The sequence below is a fragment of the Electrona antarctica genome (genome assembly GCF_951216825.1).
Source record: "Electrona antarctica genome assembly, chromosome: 17".
In the NCBI taxonomy this organism is placed as follows: Eukaryota; Metazoa; Chordata; class Actinopteri; order Myctophiformes; family Myctophidae; genus Electrona; species Electrona antarctica.
The window spans coordinates 17,014,447-17,033,769 of NC_136798.1; the positions used below are offsets into that span (position 1 = coordinate 17,014,447).

Here is a 19,323-nt window from a genome sequence, read left to right on the forward strand (position 1 = left end):
GGATTTTTATGAAACAAAGAGTTTGCAGATAGAGGATAATTCAAGCTTTTCGTACAGCTGCAATGTTGGTGAGTTTAACATTGTTTAATGCAAACAGACAGGACTTTTCTGTTTGGATGTATGGGCTGTCAAGGCCAGAAAGTAGTTATTTGCCACTCAGTGGGCGTTCCCGCATAACTTCCAGGTACGATGATGTCACGCTCATACCCTCTATTGAACTGCAACACCTGATGCTGCTTCCTTAAATTTCACACCTGTATAATATATTATGTACCTGCATATGCTAATGTTCTCGCTCTGCTAATGACTCGCACTGTGTCCACACTTGATGTTGACTGTTTACATCATGTCTGTCTGTTTTCTCTACAGGTTGTCTTCTCGCACAATGCAAAATGGCCACGGTAATGAGTGACACTTTTTCTTTACACGTTTCCATGTACTGTATTCATAAGGGCTGGGCGATATGGACAAAGTCAAATTTCACAATGCTTTGTTTTGACCAAATACCTCTATCGATATTATGACAATAATATTGAATTGTGACAATGGGGGGGGGGGGGGGGGGGGGGGGGGGAGAGACGACTCCAGACTCCATCATGGCCCGTAGCACTTACCCTACCCCCTTAGATAGCACTTTTTGTAGACTTAGATAGCATTTGATACATACTTATAGCATGTTATGTAGACAGCACTAGAATTGCATTGTATGTAATCTTACCTTAGCACTTCATAGTACATATGTATAGCATAGTATAGTATATATGTATAGTTTATATGTATAGTTTCATTATATAGATATTCCACTGTTACGTTCTCAGCTTATACATGTTTCATGATAACTACTTTGTATGTACTGTATGTGATGTATTGCCATGCTTTTTTGTTCTTGCTTAATGTAAATCGCTCTGGATTAAGAGCGTCTGCTAAATGCCGAAATTGTAAATTGTCACGCAACAGACCAACAGCAAACACACACCAAGGCCCGCCCCCGCTCGATCATGATTGGCGGAAGGCCCCTCTCCCAGCCCTAGTATTCATGCAGTGAATTCATTTGGTGACTATTTAGATACTTCTAAATTTATAGAAAATCTATTTCGTGAACGGAAATGACGAAAAGCTGACGGCTTTCTTTTTTTGGCTTTTGGGAGGTGCAGTTCTAGACTATATATAGCATTTGCAGATTGTGGAATAGTTACGCGAGACTACACGTTACCAAACCCTCCTCGTCTCTTGTCAGTGCTGTCTGGTATAGACAATTTACAATTTTGGCATTTAGCAGACGCTCTTAATCCAGAACGATTTACAGCAAACAAGAACAAAAATGTGGTAATACATCACATACATAAGAATCGTATCATGAATCATACGTAAGCTAAGAACCTAATAGCAGACATGCCTTCAAAAATAATCCTTAATAATAAAATAGTACATGGTGTGCTAAATTAGAGCAGCATTGGGAGAGATGTCTGTGCCCTGTTCTGAGATTCTGATCTGAAATTCTGTTGATGCTGCAGCCCACATGAGTCACCGGGATGAAACGTCAGGGAGAAGCGATCACTCTCACATGAATGGGCATGTGGAACCCAGGAGGAGGGGCGTCCGAGTGAGGAAGAGCCAGTTTGAACACCTCAACCAGAGCCTGCTGTTTGACCAGCTGGTCAACAGGTAGGTTGAAACGAGGGCTGCGCAACACAGGGAATCGAGGATAAAAGCAATGTTATAAATATTTGTATTATAAGCAAGCTAAAGCATCTTCTTGGAGCTGTCCTCATGGGCACAGTACTATATATTACAGCTTAGTTTGGATATTTCTTTGCAGCAGCTTCATATACAGGGATTGGTTTGCACGTTGCAGTGCACTTGTTTTGTTACTATTACGGGACTTTTGCCTTGTGCCTTGTGTGACGTGTTTTGGTCAATTTTATGTGTCCATGTCAAAGCTCAACAAGTAAGTTAGTTTGGCCTCGGGGCCAATTTCTTTTCTAAACCATTCGATGTTGGCCCAAAACACAATCAATGGCTAATTTAGGACCTGGAACTTGCAACAAACCTTATATACAATATATATTGTTTTAAATTCGACGTGCACGCAATGTGCACGTGGTATAACAATTGATAAAAATGCCTGTGGAATCAAATGTTGCAGGCACATTAAGAAATGCTTATGTATTAATTTTGTGCAGGCTTCATCCTTGAATGTGGCATTTGGGATATTTAGTTAATCAAAACATTTCATAAGAACATCTTATCTGGAGACACTCGTCTCCTTTTTGAACAAGAGCTCTTTCATGGTTCAAGGTCTTTTAGAACAGAGAGAAACAATGTGTAATTTCAGGCATGTGGAACACAGTTTTGGTTTGTTTTTTGAATGCGAGACAAGTTTTTCCACCCATACAGTAAGTCTCAAAAGGGAAGTTGACAGGGAAAAAATAACATTCAAACTATTTGTTCATCCTACCCGATTTCATCAGTGCAAAGCTGTTGCTGGCCATATCCTATTGCAAATCCTATATCTTATATTACAAATTATTTACAAAATAATTTGCCAGGACAGATGTTATCGCTGGCGGGCCAGTTCTAGCCCACGGGCCGCCTGTTGCCTACCACTGCCCTATGTTGCCGCTACAACTGCAATATTTGCATGTATAATTATTACCAAGCCATTTCTGTTATTTGTAAGAACAAATTTCTTCCCAAAAGAACCAATTTGCCCCTCTTGCTTTTGCACTCTGTCCGACTGTTACCCCTAAAGATTGGCTTTTGATTTGCCATGGTGACATCAACTCTGAGATTATTTGATTCTCTATCACTGATGCTGCTGCATAGCTTTCTCGCATCTGTGTGCCATTCATTGTTAGGAATAGGAAAGGAGAAATAAAGGATAGAATTAGAATGCATGTTCAAATCACTCAACACATCAATTTTGTAATTTCAATGCAGCCCTTAGCAGCCACAATGCTATCCCTCCAGAGGCAAAAAAAATACATTTAATCGTGTCCTCTAACAGAGAAAAACAGAAAGAGTAAGTGGAACAAAATACACCAGCTTAACTCCATGTTCACTTGATTTCTTTTGGCAGACATAAATTGCCTTAGATTTGGACACAACAAATGAGAGGAGAAAAACCAGGCGCTCGCCCTCCAGATGTATTTGTTCCCCAAAGTATTTATATTTGGCTTCTAATTCGGCACGTCCTGTTCCCTTTCTCTCTAAAACAAGGTTGTCAAACTCATTTTAGGTTTTATGCACAAACCTGCTCCCACAGCATTCAGTGCCATACAGTAGTTTCCCATCACAAAGATTGTTTCTTATTACAGGTTATGTAGCAAGCATTACTTTTAATTGTGCTCACTATTAACCACTTAAACCTTCTATAGTGAGTGACCTGAGTTGGCTCTAGTCTTTACTTGATTTTCCCCTCTACACCAATCTCTTTGCCAAAAACAGCTAATTTTCAAGCTTAGAACATGAGATGCATTGTGAGCTTGTAGACGGTGTTTTCGGCAAATGATCCACCAAGAGTAGGGATGCTAGGGTTCACGTCAAAGGCTACAAGATGATGTGAGATTTTAATTTTGCCTGATTTGTTTTGGTAGTCCAAGCAAACTGTAGTGTTGATAGAATGGGTCCACTCCCCACACTCACAATTGCAGGATATTTCAAAGCTGAGTTACACTGAACTTCTGTTGGTTTTATTTGGATCTGATGTGTGAATTCCTTCTCGAGCTGAGTATACCTATCTTATGTTGTAATTGTAATTATTCCCATGAGCGACATGCACAGACGGGAAAATTAGCAGGGTTGCTTTGGGATATTTGCATGTCCCACAGGCCCAATTTAATTTAACAGTCCAATTTCCACACGAAAGCAAACATTTGAAATCAGCCCCTCTCAACCAGCAGACATCAATGTGGTATGCTATGTTCAATTTGACTCTGACAAAAGAGTGTTAAATTGCCGATGGTTGAGTCCCATTGCTCTAGGGTGCAGGGTGCTTATGTACAGCGGGTGGTTAAATGCAGTCTATTGTTTTGTGAGTACACACAACACGCTGCACAGCCGGCGGCACAGCCATGCAACAAGGGAGAGAGAGCGGCAAAAGTCATACTACACAGATATAAATTGTAATAAATCAATCACGTGTACAAGTTAAGGAAGGTGATTATGCAGAGTAGGTGCCCTATGCTTGTCCCAGTTGTGAGACTGATTGTGTCTTGTGTTTTTTTGTTGCGTTGTGTGTAGCACGGCAGAGGCAGTCCTCCAGGAGATGGACAACATCAGCAGCATCAGACAGAACCGGGAGGTGGAGAGGCTTCGGATGTGGACTGGAGATACAGAGGAGGTGAGTGCCTTATACAGGGGCAACTGGCGGCCCGGGGGCCACATGCGGCCCCCACCTTCACTTAACGTGGCCCGCAGGTTAATTTACGAATACTGATGTATTATTCAGTTCATAAAGTTCACATAAGTATAATTAAATGCATTTGAATTAAAATTAATAAATGTTACTTTTCAGGATTCCAATTCAGAAACGGCAAAAAAGAATCCAGGACTCCAATTCATATATAGCACAAATAGCCGTTCTACAAGCTCAAAATGCGTCGCAGTGCTACACGTTTTGAGCTTGTATAGCAGCTATTTTTGCTACTTTTGTGTGACATACTGTAGAATGACGAAGTAGGGCATTAATTTATGAAAAAAGTTAAAATACTGAGATAGAGGTTTCTGCCCGACAGCATATGCAATGTGGCCCTCTGGAGTGAGTGTGGAAATGATGGTGGCCCTCTCTATCCTCAAAGTTACCCGCCCTTGTTCTACCACTATGATAGGCTGCACACCAGGCAGTACCCCCACTTTACTCTTACATAATACAAAGAACCTTGTCCCTGCAAACTGTGGGTGTTTGGTCTCAGATGGGGGAAATGGGGAAAGGTGCGAACAATGAGTGTGACCCTAAAGCTGTTCTCCTCCATTTTCAGGAAAACATGGACATGTATTCCCGGGTGAAACGCAGGAAGTCCTTGCGGCGGAACACGTTCACCATGAACGCGGCGCACCACAAAGCCATGAGCAAGCCGGAGCAGGAGCCAGAGGAAGAGGAGGGCACGGAAGGTAAAATCACCTTCCGTGTTGTGCTGCTTGGAACTGGAACAATTTGTTTAAAATAAATAAACACATTTCATATGCAGCCTGCTTATGAAATGTGTTTATTTATTTTAAACAAATTGTTCCAGTCCCAATTTCAATCCAATTATTTTCCAAATGGTCTTTTGTTACTTTGTTTGCATTTGTTCCATTCCATTGCACTTTTGTAAATGGAAAAGGGGGGGGTATAATAATCACATTTTCCCAAACTAATTTCTTTATTTGAGATTACTCAAAAAACCTTCCACCTGTATTAGAAAATGTAAACCGCAAATAGAATAGAACAGAACCATCCCAATGCTGAGCTATTCAAAATAAAGTTGAACACTAGGTTCAACTTTATTTTGAATAGCTCAGCATTGGCATGGTCCTATTCCTGCCTCATCGATGCTCTGTCTGTCGTGTCTGTTGTTCAGAATCCCACGGTGAGGAGGAGGGAGAGGAGGATGATGAGGAAGATGAAGGAGATGAAGCGGAAGAGGCAGGAGAGGAGGATGACCGTCCGTACAACCTGAGGCAACGCAAGACCGTGCAGAGATATGAGGCGCCCCCTATTGGTACAATCCCGCTTAACAGCATCCCACTCTTTAACTTGCTTTTGGGTTTGGTTGTGACTGGCCTGTGTTTATGTATTTCACCTCCTGAACCACATTTATTTAGTTTTGGAGACTTTGTGTCCGATGCTCTTCCTCCTCTGTGTTTTCCCTCTCAGAGCCTGTAAACAGAAAACAGAGCAATCCATCACTGTTTGACACCCACAGATCCCCGGCAAGGAGAAGCCATATAAGGTCAGTAGAAGGACTTTTGTGAAATTTCGTAGTCATATATTATATACTAAACAAAGTTCTGTATCCAACCATGCAACGCTTTACAACATCTACCAGGGCTTCAGACTGCAGTGCTGTTAGTGCTCACATAAGCAACCATTGTTTTAATTGTGTGAGTTCAAATACATGGGATTCACGCTTTCCAAAGTCGAGGACACAACTCATTATCTGTGCACCGCACCTTATGCATAACAACCATCAATCATCCTTTTTGTGGTCAAGATAGTTGCAGACTACCTTACTCTCACCAAGCCTACTGCCCAACCAGCAGTCTCACAATCTCACATGCACTTTATAAGTGACAGACAATAAGCAAAACATGTATGTTTTGACTGCATTTGACTGACTATGATGGCAGCTGATGATTTTTTTTTGTGCCAAATAATTTCCCTCCTAGGTAAAGACGTTTCAATGGCGACTGTGTTTTGTGCCAGTGGTGGTAGCCAGGCATTTGTGAGGCCCGGTCACTTGATGCAATATGTTTAATTGGCGGCGGGATGTGTTGAGCATTTCACTTGCATTTGCCCAGTGCAAACTGGAAAAAATAATTTGCATGGCATGCTTAGAGAGAGACAGAAAGATGTATTGAAGCACAGAAGCAGAGACTGTGTGTCACGTGTGTGAGAGGGAGAGAGAGAGAGAGAGTGAGACTTGCCAGCACTTCACGGATGCAATTATTTTATGGAAAGTACTCTTTTCTGGCAAAAGAATGTCGCAATTGATAAGATGACAGACATATTTTTATGTGTAATGGTTGATATAGCTCCTGCAGCGAGTTTTGTGCGATGGAAAGAGAGCAAGATGGTACGTTAACTGAAACACCTCCACTTTATAGTTGCAATTATTTTATGGAACATTCTCATTTCTGGCAAAAGAATGTCACATTTAATGTCAAATGTTGCAGACGAACAAAACTCACTTGTAAAACCCTGCGAGTTGCAGAAGTATGTTCTACAACTCAAAGAGCTGCATTCGTTACAGCATCAGTCACATTTTTAGGCTATAATGTTATAACGTTATTCATTCCAGTACGGCAGTTTTATTTCCTCATGCAGACGCGGAACAGTGTCACGAGCTAATGTTTCTGTGCAGTGTGTTTGGAGAAACTTTAAACATGAGACGTCACGTCACCTGACCTCACCCGATCTGAGCCAGACACTGTCAGATGTCAGGACAAGACTGCTTGGTCTATTAGAGACCTTTTAGACTCTTTAACATAATATTATCACTGAACAATGTTCAGGGTGTTTCCCTTTTCACCTGTAGTAGTATGCAACCGGAGGGTGTTTCCCTTTTCACCTGTAGTAGTATTGCAACCGGAGGCTGTCCAATGTCGGACGTGTTTACACATTACTGGAATAGTCCGTTTGAGGGGCGTGGTATCTGAGTAGACGCACGCATTGGCTGTTCCCCATTGGCTGTTCCCCTCACAGAGTGAGGGAGAGATGCGAGGTTGAAATGTGATTCAAAAATAAATAAATATGCATAGGATTTGAACTGTTTGACATGCAGACTCTTATTGATGCATTCACAACAAACCCCCATAAGGACGGTATAAGTAAATAGCACTCAAACCATTATTGAATTTGTAAGTGTATTTTATATCCTTGAATGTTACTTTATAATTAGGCTGCAGGGGGGGGAATACAGAAGAACAGGGACTGTCTGAAATGAGAATGAGGTTGTATCTCATCGTCTACATTTCTATGGTTGGTAAGAGGCGTTGTTTGTGTTTTAACAATGTTTCACTTATGAACTGGTACGGTTCATTTATATAGCACCATCATCCAAAGCAATTTACAATGTGCATTATATTCACCCATTCACACAAACATTCACACACGGGCGACAGGGAAACCATTCGAGGCACCATCCTGCTAATCGGGAGCAGTTATAGGGTTCAGTGTCTTTCTCAAGGACACTTCGACAGTAACCCTGGGGCAGCCGGGAATCAAACTGAGAACCTTCCAATTCCCAAGTGACTGCTCTAACTCCTGAGCCACTGCTCAGGAGTCTCTTCGAATCGGTTCAAATCTGTGAATATTTCCAGCTGCTTAGACCACTGTTGGTATATATATATATCGCTTCAAGCTCCTTGGGGAGGCTCCTCTCCTGACAATAACAATTTACAATTTAGGCATTTAGCAGACGCTTTTAATCCAGAGAAATTTACATTAAGCAAGAACAAAAAGCATGGCAATACATCACATACATAAAAAGTAGTTATCATGAAACATGCTAAGAACGTAACAGTGGAATACCGGTATCTATATAATGATAATGATAGAAACGTCTTCAATATGCCTATTCGCTCAATCATGTAAATTAGCCGGAAAATGACTGGGTCCATTCACACATTGAGCTGTTTTATGCCGAATCGGACATGACACTGACTTAACTCAAGGGAGCTGGAAGCATCAAGTCTGGGAGCAGCGCATGTCCCGCATGTCGGACTAATGCTGCGTCGGAATTACGTGCGGATCCCGTCTGTTGCATGTCATCATGTCCTACCTAAGTCGATCCAAGTCGGACATTTGCATTCTCAATGTATAATGTCTAGATCACAGTCTATTGTGAGACTATTTTCAGCATGCAACCAAGTGTAAAATTACTTACTGGATCTCTTGTCCTAACATTTTAGTCTAGTTTTTTATTTGTTGACGAAATTGCCAATATATTTAGTCTTCATAGCTTCATAGCTTAGTTTTCATTTAGTTTCCATTTAGTTTTCGTCAGTGAAAAAAGGTAGTCGACGAACATTTTTCGTCATAGTATTAGTCGACGAAATCAACACATTTCTCACACCTCTCCTCCTGTCCAGGGTGAAGAAACACGCCATCCACAGCAGCGACACCACCTCATCTTCTGATGAAGAGCGCTTCGAGAGGAGAAAGGGCAAGAGCATGACCCGGGCTAGGAACAGGTGACAGCATCTGTCTTCTTCTTCTCTCTACTCTCTGTTCTCTTTAGCTCACTGAAAGTGTCTGTTGCTGTTATTTAATAGCTTTATCTGGATAGGACTTGTTGGGATGTTGGGAATATGTGGTCAGCGATTCGGTCACCTAGCAACACACCACCATTATAGACAGTGAGAAACTAGCTTACTAACATGACTACATACAGCTGTACACTCAAGTCAACTAAATGATGTGCCTCTTGACTTTACGCATGTATTTGTTTAATTGTAGTAATTTAAGTTAAGTGCCTTTTAGTTTTTTGCACATCATTTAAATATCCTTTTCAGAGTGTAGAAGTAGGGGGTGACGGGGGCAAAGTAGTTGTTTATGAACAACTACTTTGTACAAGTAGTTGGTTTATGAAATTCCACTTTTTATTCATAGAAAGAAATGGAGAACAGGCACAGAGGGGGGAAGACATGCAGCAGAGGCTTCACGCTGGATTTGAACTGGGGACATTCATATGTGGTTGACTGATTATCCCCTACAGCCTGCATAACAACATTCTGTTATTGATCAGGTGTTTGCCCATGAACCTGTGTGCAGAGGACCTGGCGAGCGGCATACCGCGCGATCGAGCCAAAGTTGGCGCCAGTTTGGCCGACGTGGACCCCATGAGCCTTGATAGTTCAGTGAGTGCATGTATAAAGCAATAACAGATCACAGAGATCATGTACAGCAGCGGTCACACGGCACAGATTAATTCAATGTAGTGTAACATACAAATTCATATGATAGCTTAACAAAAAAGTTATAGTAAGTATATAAATAAATAAGCCTGTATATGGCGATATTACTGAACCTTTAAGAATTCATACAATTTACAATATAGGCAGCGATTTACAGTAAGCAAGAACAATATGGTAATACATCAAATTCATCACAATAGTCATCATGAATCATATGTTAGCTAAGAACCTAACTGTGGAATATCTATATAATGAAACTATACTTGCTATGTCTACATAAAATGCTATCTATAGCCTTTGCATACGCCTGTAAGGTCACTGAGGCTAGGGCAAGTGCTACGGCAAGCGCTATAGGATTCATGACTACTGTGTGTGTGTGTCCGTCTAGGTGCGGTTTGACAGTGTGGGAGGTCTCAGTAACCACATCCAGTCCCTGAAGGAAATGGTCGTGTTCCCTTTGCTTTACCCAGAAGTCTTTGAGAAGTTCAAGATCCAGCCTCCCAGGTGAGAAGAGTTAACATGAGACGCTAGTTGCTGTTGCTGTCAAATGTTTGACTTTAAATACCTTTTCATGTTTTCGGACAAAAGTCTACCCTTTTTGACATGGTGTCGTGATCAGAGCCTGTGTCTCAGGGTCACTTCCGTTCTGTGGTTGCTTGAATTGGAGAGTCAGAATGGAATGTTAAAGGCCAAGAACATTTAGACATAAAATGATTTTGACTTCAAAGACAAGAAACAGAACTGTAATTCCAATACAGAACTACAACATCTGGTATACAATATGCGTCAGGATTGCCGCATACATCAACCTCTGTGCTATAATGATGATGAGAGTACAGAGTTTGCTGTAGCCTCAGCTATCTTCCTCAGAGGCAGTTACAACTGCTCTGAATGCATCCCATCAACAATACCCAAGCTATTACTTTCGAGCCTGGAGCAAATTGGTTTTCCTTTGTGATGATTTAATTTCAAACTCCATTTTGGTTTGGGAACGACATCAGGCTTAATATTCGGCTATACTCAACCACGAGCCAAGTACCATGGCCATTAAACGGTCTATAATCCTAATTTAGAAGACGTTTCCTTATTTGAAGTACAGCTGGCTTTGTCATCATCCGAAAACGGACAAAGGTGAGAGGAGTGCAGACATCTCCATTTTTCCCCTCTTTCTCTCTCCCTCCCAGAGGATGCTTGTTCTTTGGCCCCCCGGGGACAGGAAAGACCCTGGTAGCGCGGGCGCTAGCCAATGAGTGCAGCCAAGGAGACAGGAAGGTGTCCTTCTTCATGAGGAAAGGAGCCGACTGTCTCAGCAAGTGGGTTGGTGAATCAGAACGCCAGCTACGCCTCCTCTTTGACCAGGTGAGTCGGTGGAGGTCAGAGCTACAATGGATACTGCAGCCTGCCCAGATTTCAGTGCACAATTATTATTTTGTCTTTAAAATATCTACTGTAACTAATTCATGGCATTCATTTTCAGTGAGAAAATCCAATAATAAATAATAATAATAATAATAATAAACTACTGGGAGCTAAACAACGGTGTGCGGACATCCAACCTTCTTTCTGAAAGCTATTTGTAACACAGTTACTCTTGGGTGGGAGTAACTTGAGATTTAAATAGCTGCCCTAGTGTAGTGGTCGTTAGAGCATATGCCTTTCATGCAGAAGGTTGTGGGTTTGAACCCTGCCTGGGGTCGACATCAGCAAGGGCATGCGGTCGGCTACATCCGAGATGGCGCCTGATTTGTCGCTAAATGTGCTCCGTTGCTGCACATCACTGGGTGCTCTGATTTAAGATATTACATGTATGCTATTGCATTGTTGTTTTTATTTGACAACCCTAACAGCTGTCCCATTTTCATCCTGGTGCTTTGAAGTCTGATACTATAATACCCAGAATGTACTGCAAAGGCCTGGTTCTCATGCAGTTCCTGAGGCCATTGCCCCTATGTAATATTAATATAATAATAATAATGATAAACTTAATTTATGTATCAATAGTCTTCTTAACAATGTTACAAAGTGCTTCACAGAAAACGAAAAAACACTAATTATTGTGGCCCCTAGTGGAAGAGAAGAGAAAGGTTGCACTTTTGAATATTCTATTGCAGTATGTCATCTTGTGGACAATCTGGGGTGTTATTGATTTTCTGACTTGGTTATACAGAGACCGTTGGCGGATTTATCAATATATATTGATCATTGCTCCCACTGATAAAGAGATGGAGAGAAGGTTGAAAAACAGAGTGAAGTGTGCTATTAACAATATGAAGTGTGGTGAGACTGGTTTGAGCTTTTTTGTTTTTTTTGTTTCATCAGGCGTATCTGATGAGGCCATCCATTATTTTCTTTGATGAGATTGATGGTTTGGCTCCGGTTCGCTCCAGCAGACAGGACCAGATACACAGGTATGGCTGATCTCACCGTAACTATTCACCCAGCCAAAACTCTCACTCTCAATTTTCTATATCTCACTTTTCCGGTAAAAAGAGGAAGCAGAAGAAAGCTTCTCATCTCTTTACTCATTACACAAACTGTTACATATTGTAACAGTATTTGCACGCACGCACGCACGCACGCACGCACGCACGCACGCACGCACGCACGCACGCACGCACGCACGCACGCACGCACGGACACACACACACACACACACGCACACGCACACACATATATATATATATATATACTGTATATATATACTGTATATATTATATATGGTGGTAAATCAGTAGTCGATTCTTTGAAAAAATCTACACTTCTTGATTGTTCGATTAATAAAACAAAATTCTATATAACACCTACTGTAATAAATTGATCGTCCTATATGGGACAGGACAGTGTAGAGCAGACAGACTATTGAGAGAGTTAGAAAAGCCATGTCTTCAGCCAGAATTGAACAGAGGACGTTGCAATTATGTGGTGGAAGCACTATCTGGTCTGTTTGCCACCAGCATGCCTGGGTATATGTCATGACTGAAGTTGGCCCTTTATTTTCTTCCAGTTCCACAAAAGTTTGTTCCAACCGTTCGGTATCTGTAGATTTACTTTTCAGGGGCCTACTAGAGTTTCCCATAGGGAGAGTCAAGTAGCAGGGAATGGAATAGTGCATATCTATGAGTCTTCATGCATATTCAGTCATTACCCAACAAACTGTACGGTGAATTTTTATAAGTTTGCAGTGGCACAGAGTAGACTGCTACTTAGAATTGGAAATTCTCACCAACAAAAAAACATAACTGGATGAAATATAACATAAATGAAAGAAAGAAATGCAGATTGTGTTTGTTGATCAAAGAGCAGCAGTTGCACGTTAACATTTAGTTTGGACTCATTCGACTGAACTACATCCAGAAGAATACCCTGTGATTGGGAAACATTGCATTGTTTACCCTACCCCCAAGGAAACCCACACAGTTGAGGAAAGGGGAGGTTTAAAGTGTAAAATATAATATTGAAACTTTTTAAACAATAGAGAGAAATATCAAATATGCATACATACATATATATATATATATATATATATATATATATATATATATATATATGGTACATACTAGATACCAGCATGCATATTTCCTGGGAGGTCCTGTACACAGTACTGTTAGTGAGTCTACCAGTATTTTTCATATACATACATACAGTATTTCATACTATTATAATCCCTTTTTTGTTCTGTCTGGTAGGATTCGTAAGTGCTGGCCAATATATCAAATTCTGAAATATGATGTAAACCTTTTAATACAACCAATATAACCAGTATTATTTTTTAATTTGGTGAAGATAACACCTCCAGTAATGGGAATAAAATGAACAATTCAAGTGCCAATGAATGCCAAATGACAACATTCAGGATGAAATCATGCCGCCAATCCAGGCCAACAGGGTGTTTTATACATCGTCGTTGCATTGGCGAATCCTGGTTGGTCAGGGTGGCCGGTTCAGCAGGGAGTGGTGCTGGGAGAGATATAGATTCCTTAGCATGTGCTACACTCTCCAGCAGCGGAGAAACTCCTCACTGTCTGTCCGGTGGAAATAAGCGGCTCGTGACACCATGTGTATCAGAGGAGATATGGCTGTTCACATCCTCCCCAGGCCAGCTGTGTCGGGTTAGCAGTTTGATCTATTTGCTGAATTGTATGTGTTCAGTCATATACATATGATCTGTTCTGTGTTTCCTCTCCCCTTTCCAGTTCTATCGTGTCCACTCTGCTGGCTTTGATGGATGGCTTGGACAGTAGAGGGGAGATAGTGGTCATCGGTGCTACGAACAGGCTTGACTCTATCGACCCGGCACTTAGGAGGCCTGGACGCTTCGACCGGGAGTTTCTGTTCAGCCTGCCCGATAAGAAGGTGGGAAATTCAGTACAATATTTTCATTCTGTATGTTCGTGACGCACGCACGCACGCACGCACGCACGCACGCACGCACGCACGCACGCACGCACGCACGCACGAACGCAGGCACACACGCGCCACATGTTCAAGGAGTGTACCAAACTGCTTTTCCCCCATGGGGATTTTTAATAAAACATGTTTGCCAATGTAATAATATTCGCTCCAACTTGCTTTGACAATGGGATGATTTCAGCATATTACAAAAAGGGAGTTCTTCCTTTGCAGATCACACAAGCACTTCAACACAGGAAGGCACCGTTGCATTGTGTGTACCGCATAGAAAAACCCACAACTCTCAGGCCTCTTCCACAGCACAGCATGCTATTTTACAAACGAACACATGCCCCACTGTGTGCACATACTCGTTCACTCAGTTGGAGATGGAATTGTGTAATGCAGAAGTAATTGGTGCGTGTCATATACTGTAGGCTTCCACCAGCATCCAGCTAAGAACACAGTAATGTACCCTGCGGTTTTCTTACTCACAGCTGGTGTTGTTTTTTTGCAGATCCTCATAAGACCTTTTTATAACTAATTTCTATAATTTCTGCTAACATTTAGAGGTAGCAGTGAGGGATATTTATCTCATCATTAGTTCTTCTGCCAGATGTGATGTCTATAGTGTACACTGAATGTACTGTATATCTGACTCGGAGCAAATCACCGTGGACTTCTGTCTAATTGGTCACCTTGTTGCATAGTTTTCCACACAGCAGGATCACAGGTAATCAAAGCTTAATCTGCAGGCTGTCACAGACTTAACCTCTCCCGCAGTGAGCTCTCACTGATAAAACACCATGATGATGTGGAAACTAGGCTACTTCAGAATCCCTGCACACCCCAACTTCAAAATCACTCCTACCTGTCTCTGATGTTTGGTATTGAAGTGCACATGTTTTTACTTTACTTTACTTTTACTCAAACTCTGCTAGGATCCATGTTGCATCATGAAACACCTCCAACCATGGAACCTGGAAAGACTGTGAAATTTGGGTTGTAATTCTACGCAATACAAATAAATACATTTTGGATGAATAATACAGCAAATTATTGTTCACACACATACCGGTAGTAACTTACAGACAAGTGCAATCGATAGCTAAAGACTGGACAGTGAGGTCACACAGTTATGACACTTCATGTCAGGGGTGTCCGACTTCTTCTCCGCAAGCCAGATCTGTGCCAAAGGGATCCAATCCGGCCCATGGAATAACTTAGGTAAAAAGAAAAATCTTAAAGGAGAATTCCATGCTAGAATGCTTTCTTACCTTTCTTACCTTTCTTTGTAGTCGTTACGTCCCCACCAAAGAGGTCCAGGTGTTTTTTTGTGCAAAAACTCCTTATTGGCTATTTCACCTACCATAAGCCCTCAATGAATTGCATTGAATTAAATGGGAATTGAATGGGGCTATGGGATGTTGTGCTAATTCACTTATTTCCATGAAATAAGTCGTAAAATGTGCCGCTTGGGATATTATTTACATTATGAAGAGAGGATATATACAAAGCAAATATAATTTTGAGCCATGGAAATAAGTGAATTAGCACAACATCCCATAGCCCCATTCAATTCCCATTCCATTCAATGCAATTCATTTAGGGCTTATGATAGGGGAAATAGCCAATAAGGAGCTTTTGCACAAAATAACACCTGGACCTCTTTGGTGGGGACGTAACGACTACAAAGAAAGGTAAGAAAGCCTTCTAGTATGGAATTCTCCTTTAAGTTGCCACTTGCCATACATTTAAAACTATGGAGATAGCAGGCAAGTACCTTCCCCAAGGGCTCCATTCTCCCCCCTGTGCACCAGCCCTGCAGATATATTGGCAGAGCATCTGTAACACTAAAGTGAACATTTACAGTCAATTGAACTAACAGACAAAGTGACATCATTTATTGCCTTCTCTTTTGAAAATTGATGAGAGCAGTGCTCTCGGTGCACTGAGGTGACTGATGTAGCTCATTTGGCAATATTTATTTGTGCTGATGCATCCTTGACCTTCAGCAAATAGTTTGTAGAGCTGGTGCCGAGGCATTTTGTATCAAAAGCCTGAAAATGTACAATTTGAGTAATTAAACGGTTACTTTTATTAGAGCCGAGGGACTCAACCTATCTGCAATTGGTCACTCCTTTGTCCAAAAATAATATAACCATATTTACTCTGAGGTTCACTATATAATACGATTTTTCATAATCTTTTAAACAAAATTATTTGTTGACGATTATTTTAAAAGTATTTCTCTTACACAAATCAAGTATTTTCTTTCTCTTTTAATGTTCTTCATTCATCCTATTTTCAATAAAGTAGCAAATGAAAACTTTTTTTTTTAATCAATTCTCTTACAATGATTTTCTTCTTTTTTTACGCGCTCTCTGCTGTTTGCATCGTGATTCAAATTGCGATTTAATCAGTATTTCAAATAAATTGTCACCAGTTTGAATAGATTGTAATCGATTTAAGATATCATTACATGCCTACGCGTAATATCATATAATGCTCATAGACAAATCCGCGGAGCGGTGCCCTGTAGGCCAGCTGCAGGCAATCATAGCTGCGGCGTCAAGCAAACAGCACCATCTAGTGGCGGCAGGCAAGGAGTAAAGCCCTAACCACACCAAAGGGTCACCATGCAACTCCTTGGGTCCAAACGGTTGCAAGGAGTTAACGCTAAAACTGCCTTGACCCTTTGGTGTGGTTTGGGCCATTGAATTCCATGCGTTGAATCACTAGGGTCAACGTGGGTCAACGTGCAACAAGACATATCACACCGCAGGGACAACGCTAAAACTGTCTTGACCCTTTGTATTGGTGTGGTTAGGGCTTTAGGCTGCCGCTGTGGCTTGTACTTGGAATGCTCATATTCTAGGTGCAAAATCAAGGGTGTAAAGAGCCAAACTTTACTGTTATATTATTAACAACAAAATGTTTCAGCACATGTGTAGACGATCAGGCTTATGATTATAACCATGCAGTCACTCGCCTCCCGTGCATACTCTACACTTTTTGGATGCTTTTGGTGGAAAGTTGTTGTTCACACCTGACAATGTATGAAATGTAAACAAAACGTAATACTATAAGTAAACATTCCCATAATCCCATTTAGTCCTATACATCAGGGGTTCTCAACGTTTTTGGCCGGGGACCCCCGAAAATGCTTTGGCAACGTCTCGGGACCCCCGCCCCGCCCCCTCCCGACCCCCAATATAAATTGACTGCTACAATAACCTTAAACCATTTTGGGCGGGAACCCCTTTTGGTGTTTTAAGCATTGTTATAATTTAACTATTGAAAAATAGCAGATCTACAAGCTCATAGCGCGCCACCGAGTGGCACGCTACGAGCTTGTAGGTCTGCTATTTTTGAAAAATCGTGATTTTTTTTTTTTTTTTTAAATAATAATTTGGGGACCCCCTAAAATATTTTGCGACCCCCCGAGGGGTCGCGACCCACGGGTTGAGAACCCCTGCTATACATGAAATAAAAACGAATGGCTTATTTTGCTGTATGATACATTTCTATTGTGCTCTCTCTCCCTCCCACTGCTTGTGTCTCTGACCCCCTGCAGGCAAGAAAGCACATCTTAGAAATCCACACACGGGACTGGAACCCAAAACTAGTTGAGCCGTTTGTGGATGAACTCGCAGAAAAATGTGTCGGTAAGAGACGAATACAGTGCAATAACTGCTTGCCAGTGTAATTTACAGTTAGCCAGTGGGGAGCGCTAAAGGAGAAATTATGATGCCGTTCGCCAACAATTTTTACATCAATAGTAACTCGGTTTCATGGAGGCTCCATTATGATTTAACACCCTGTTTGTTTGTTTCTCTGCTGCCAAGAGCTGCTCCCCGAACGCAGTCCTTAACAAACACAAACATTCAGGGGGAAAAACAAACAAATCACAGCCACATTCTTCTGGGAATTGATTTAATGTTTTACGGTATTCATCGTGTAAAAGAAAATTTAGGTCACTATAATCTAACACAACATACCTTGCACCCATCCTCCATCACTTCCATCCCATCCATCTCTAAATGCGCACCATACAAATGTTATGCAATTAGTTACATCACAGGTTGACATGGTTCATACGAAGAAGAATTTCAATGGTGAATACATGAAAATCTAGAGGATATACTGTATAATTTTATACTGTATAATAAGTATTCATAAAAGAGGGGGAATGATAATTCAGGGGAGAAATATCAAACAAAATATCTACATGGACTTCGAGGCAAGTCTGTGCTAGATCTGTCCCATTTATGGGCCTTTATTGATCCCGAGGGGGGAAATTCAGTGAAGTAGTTCGGTTGTAAATTATTCTCCAGTTTCTCAAACATCCCTGGCTGAAATCGAACCTCAACCTAATCTATAGCACTATTGAGAAGGTACTCAAGTATTGATTCCTCTGGAATCTTGTCTTGTAACCAGCAGTGTCTTATCTGGAGGTATTTAAAGTATCTTACCATTAAAGGAGAATTCCATAGTAGTAGGCTTTCTTACCTTTATTTGTAGTTGTTACATCCCCATCAAAGAGGTCCAGGTGTTATTTTGTACAAAAGCGCATTATTGGCTATTTCCCATACCATAAGCCCCCAATGAATTGCATTGAATTGAATGGGGCTATGGGGTGTTGTGCTAATTCGCGTATTCCCATCGTTCAAAAATATTTTTTTGTATATATCCTCTCATTATAATGTAAACAGTATCCCAAGCGGCACACTTTACTACTTATTTCGATGGAAATAAGCGAATTAGCACAAAAACCCAACCCCCATTGAGGGCATAGGGGAAATAGCCAATAATGCACTTTTGCACAAAATAATACCTGGACCTCTTTGGTGGGGACGTAACAACTACAAATAAAAGTAAGAAAGCCTTCTAGTATGGAATTCTCCTTTAAGTGAGGCAGTGAGCATGTATTGGGCCAGGACCCCACATTTTAACTTCTCCTCTTCCTCCTCCAAGGCTACTGTGGCGCTGACATCAAAGCACTTTGCACTGAGGCGGCCTTGGCAGCGCTGAGGCGCCGCTACCCTCAGATCTACGGCAGCAGCGTCAAACTGCAGCTCGACGTCGCTTCCATCGTCCTGGGGCCCGGAGACTTCAGCCGGGCCCTGAGCACCATCGTCCCAGCCTCCCAGAGGGCCCTGGCCCCCCCGGGGCGAGCCCTGGCCCCTGCCCTCAGACCCCTGCTATCGAACTCTTTCTCCCTGGTTCTAAAGGCCCTGCTCCGAGTCTTCCCCCACGCTCAGCAGCACACGGACAGGGACAACACACAAGGTGAGGATCGGACCAGATCAGTGG

The 19,323-nt window shown here is 41.7% G+C and overlaps 1 protein-coding gene across 1 annotated transcript in view; it reads left to right on the top strand.

The window, feature by feature from the left end:
- atad2b (ATPase family AAA domain containing 2B) overlaps positions 1 to 19,323 on the top strand; it is a 148,897-nt gene that overhangs the window by 9,020 nt on the left and 120,554 nt on the right. The window contains exons 3-16 of the mRNA XM_079526214.1: positions 370 to 401; positions 1,515 to 1,665; positions 4,243 to 4,342; positions 4,980 to 5,112; positions 5,562 to 5,702; positions 5,858 to 5,933; positions 8,794 to 8,895; positions 9,450 to 9,561; positions 10,007 to 10,122; positions 10,803 to 10,977; positions 11,938 to 12,026; positions 13,812 to 13,971; positions 17,585 to 17,675; positions 18,985 to 19,299. Coding sequence (XP_079382340.1) covers positions 370 to 401; positions 1,515 to 1,665; positions 4,243 to 4,342; positions 4,980 to 5,112; positions 5,562 to 5,702; positions 5,858 to 5,933; positions 8,794 to 8,895; positions 9,450 to 9,561; positions 10,007 to 10,122; positions 10,803 to 10,977; positions 11,938 to 12,026; positions 13,812 to 13,971; positions 17,585 to 17,675; positions 18,985 to 19,299 — 1,793 coding nt within the window. The remainder of the gene's footprint in view (positions 1 to 369; positions 402 to 1,514; positions 1,666 to 4,242; positions 4,343 to 4,979; positions 5,113 to 5,561; positions 5,703 to 5,857; positions 5,934 to 8,793; positions 8,896 to 9,449; positions 9,562 to 10,006; positions 10,123 to 10,802; positions 10,978 to 11,937; positions 12,027 to 13,811; positions 13,972 to 17,584; positions 17,676 to 18,984; positions 19,300 to 19,323) is intronic.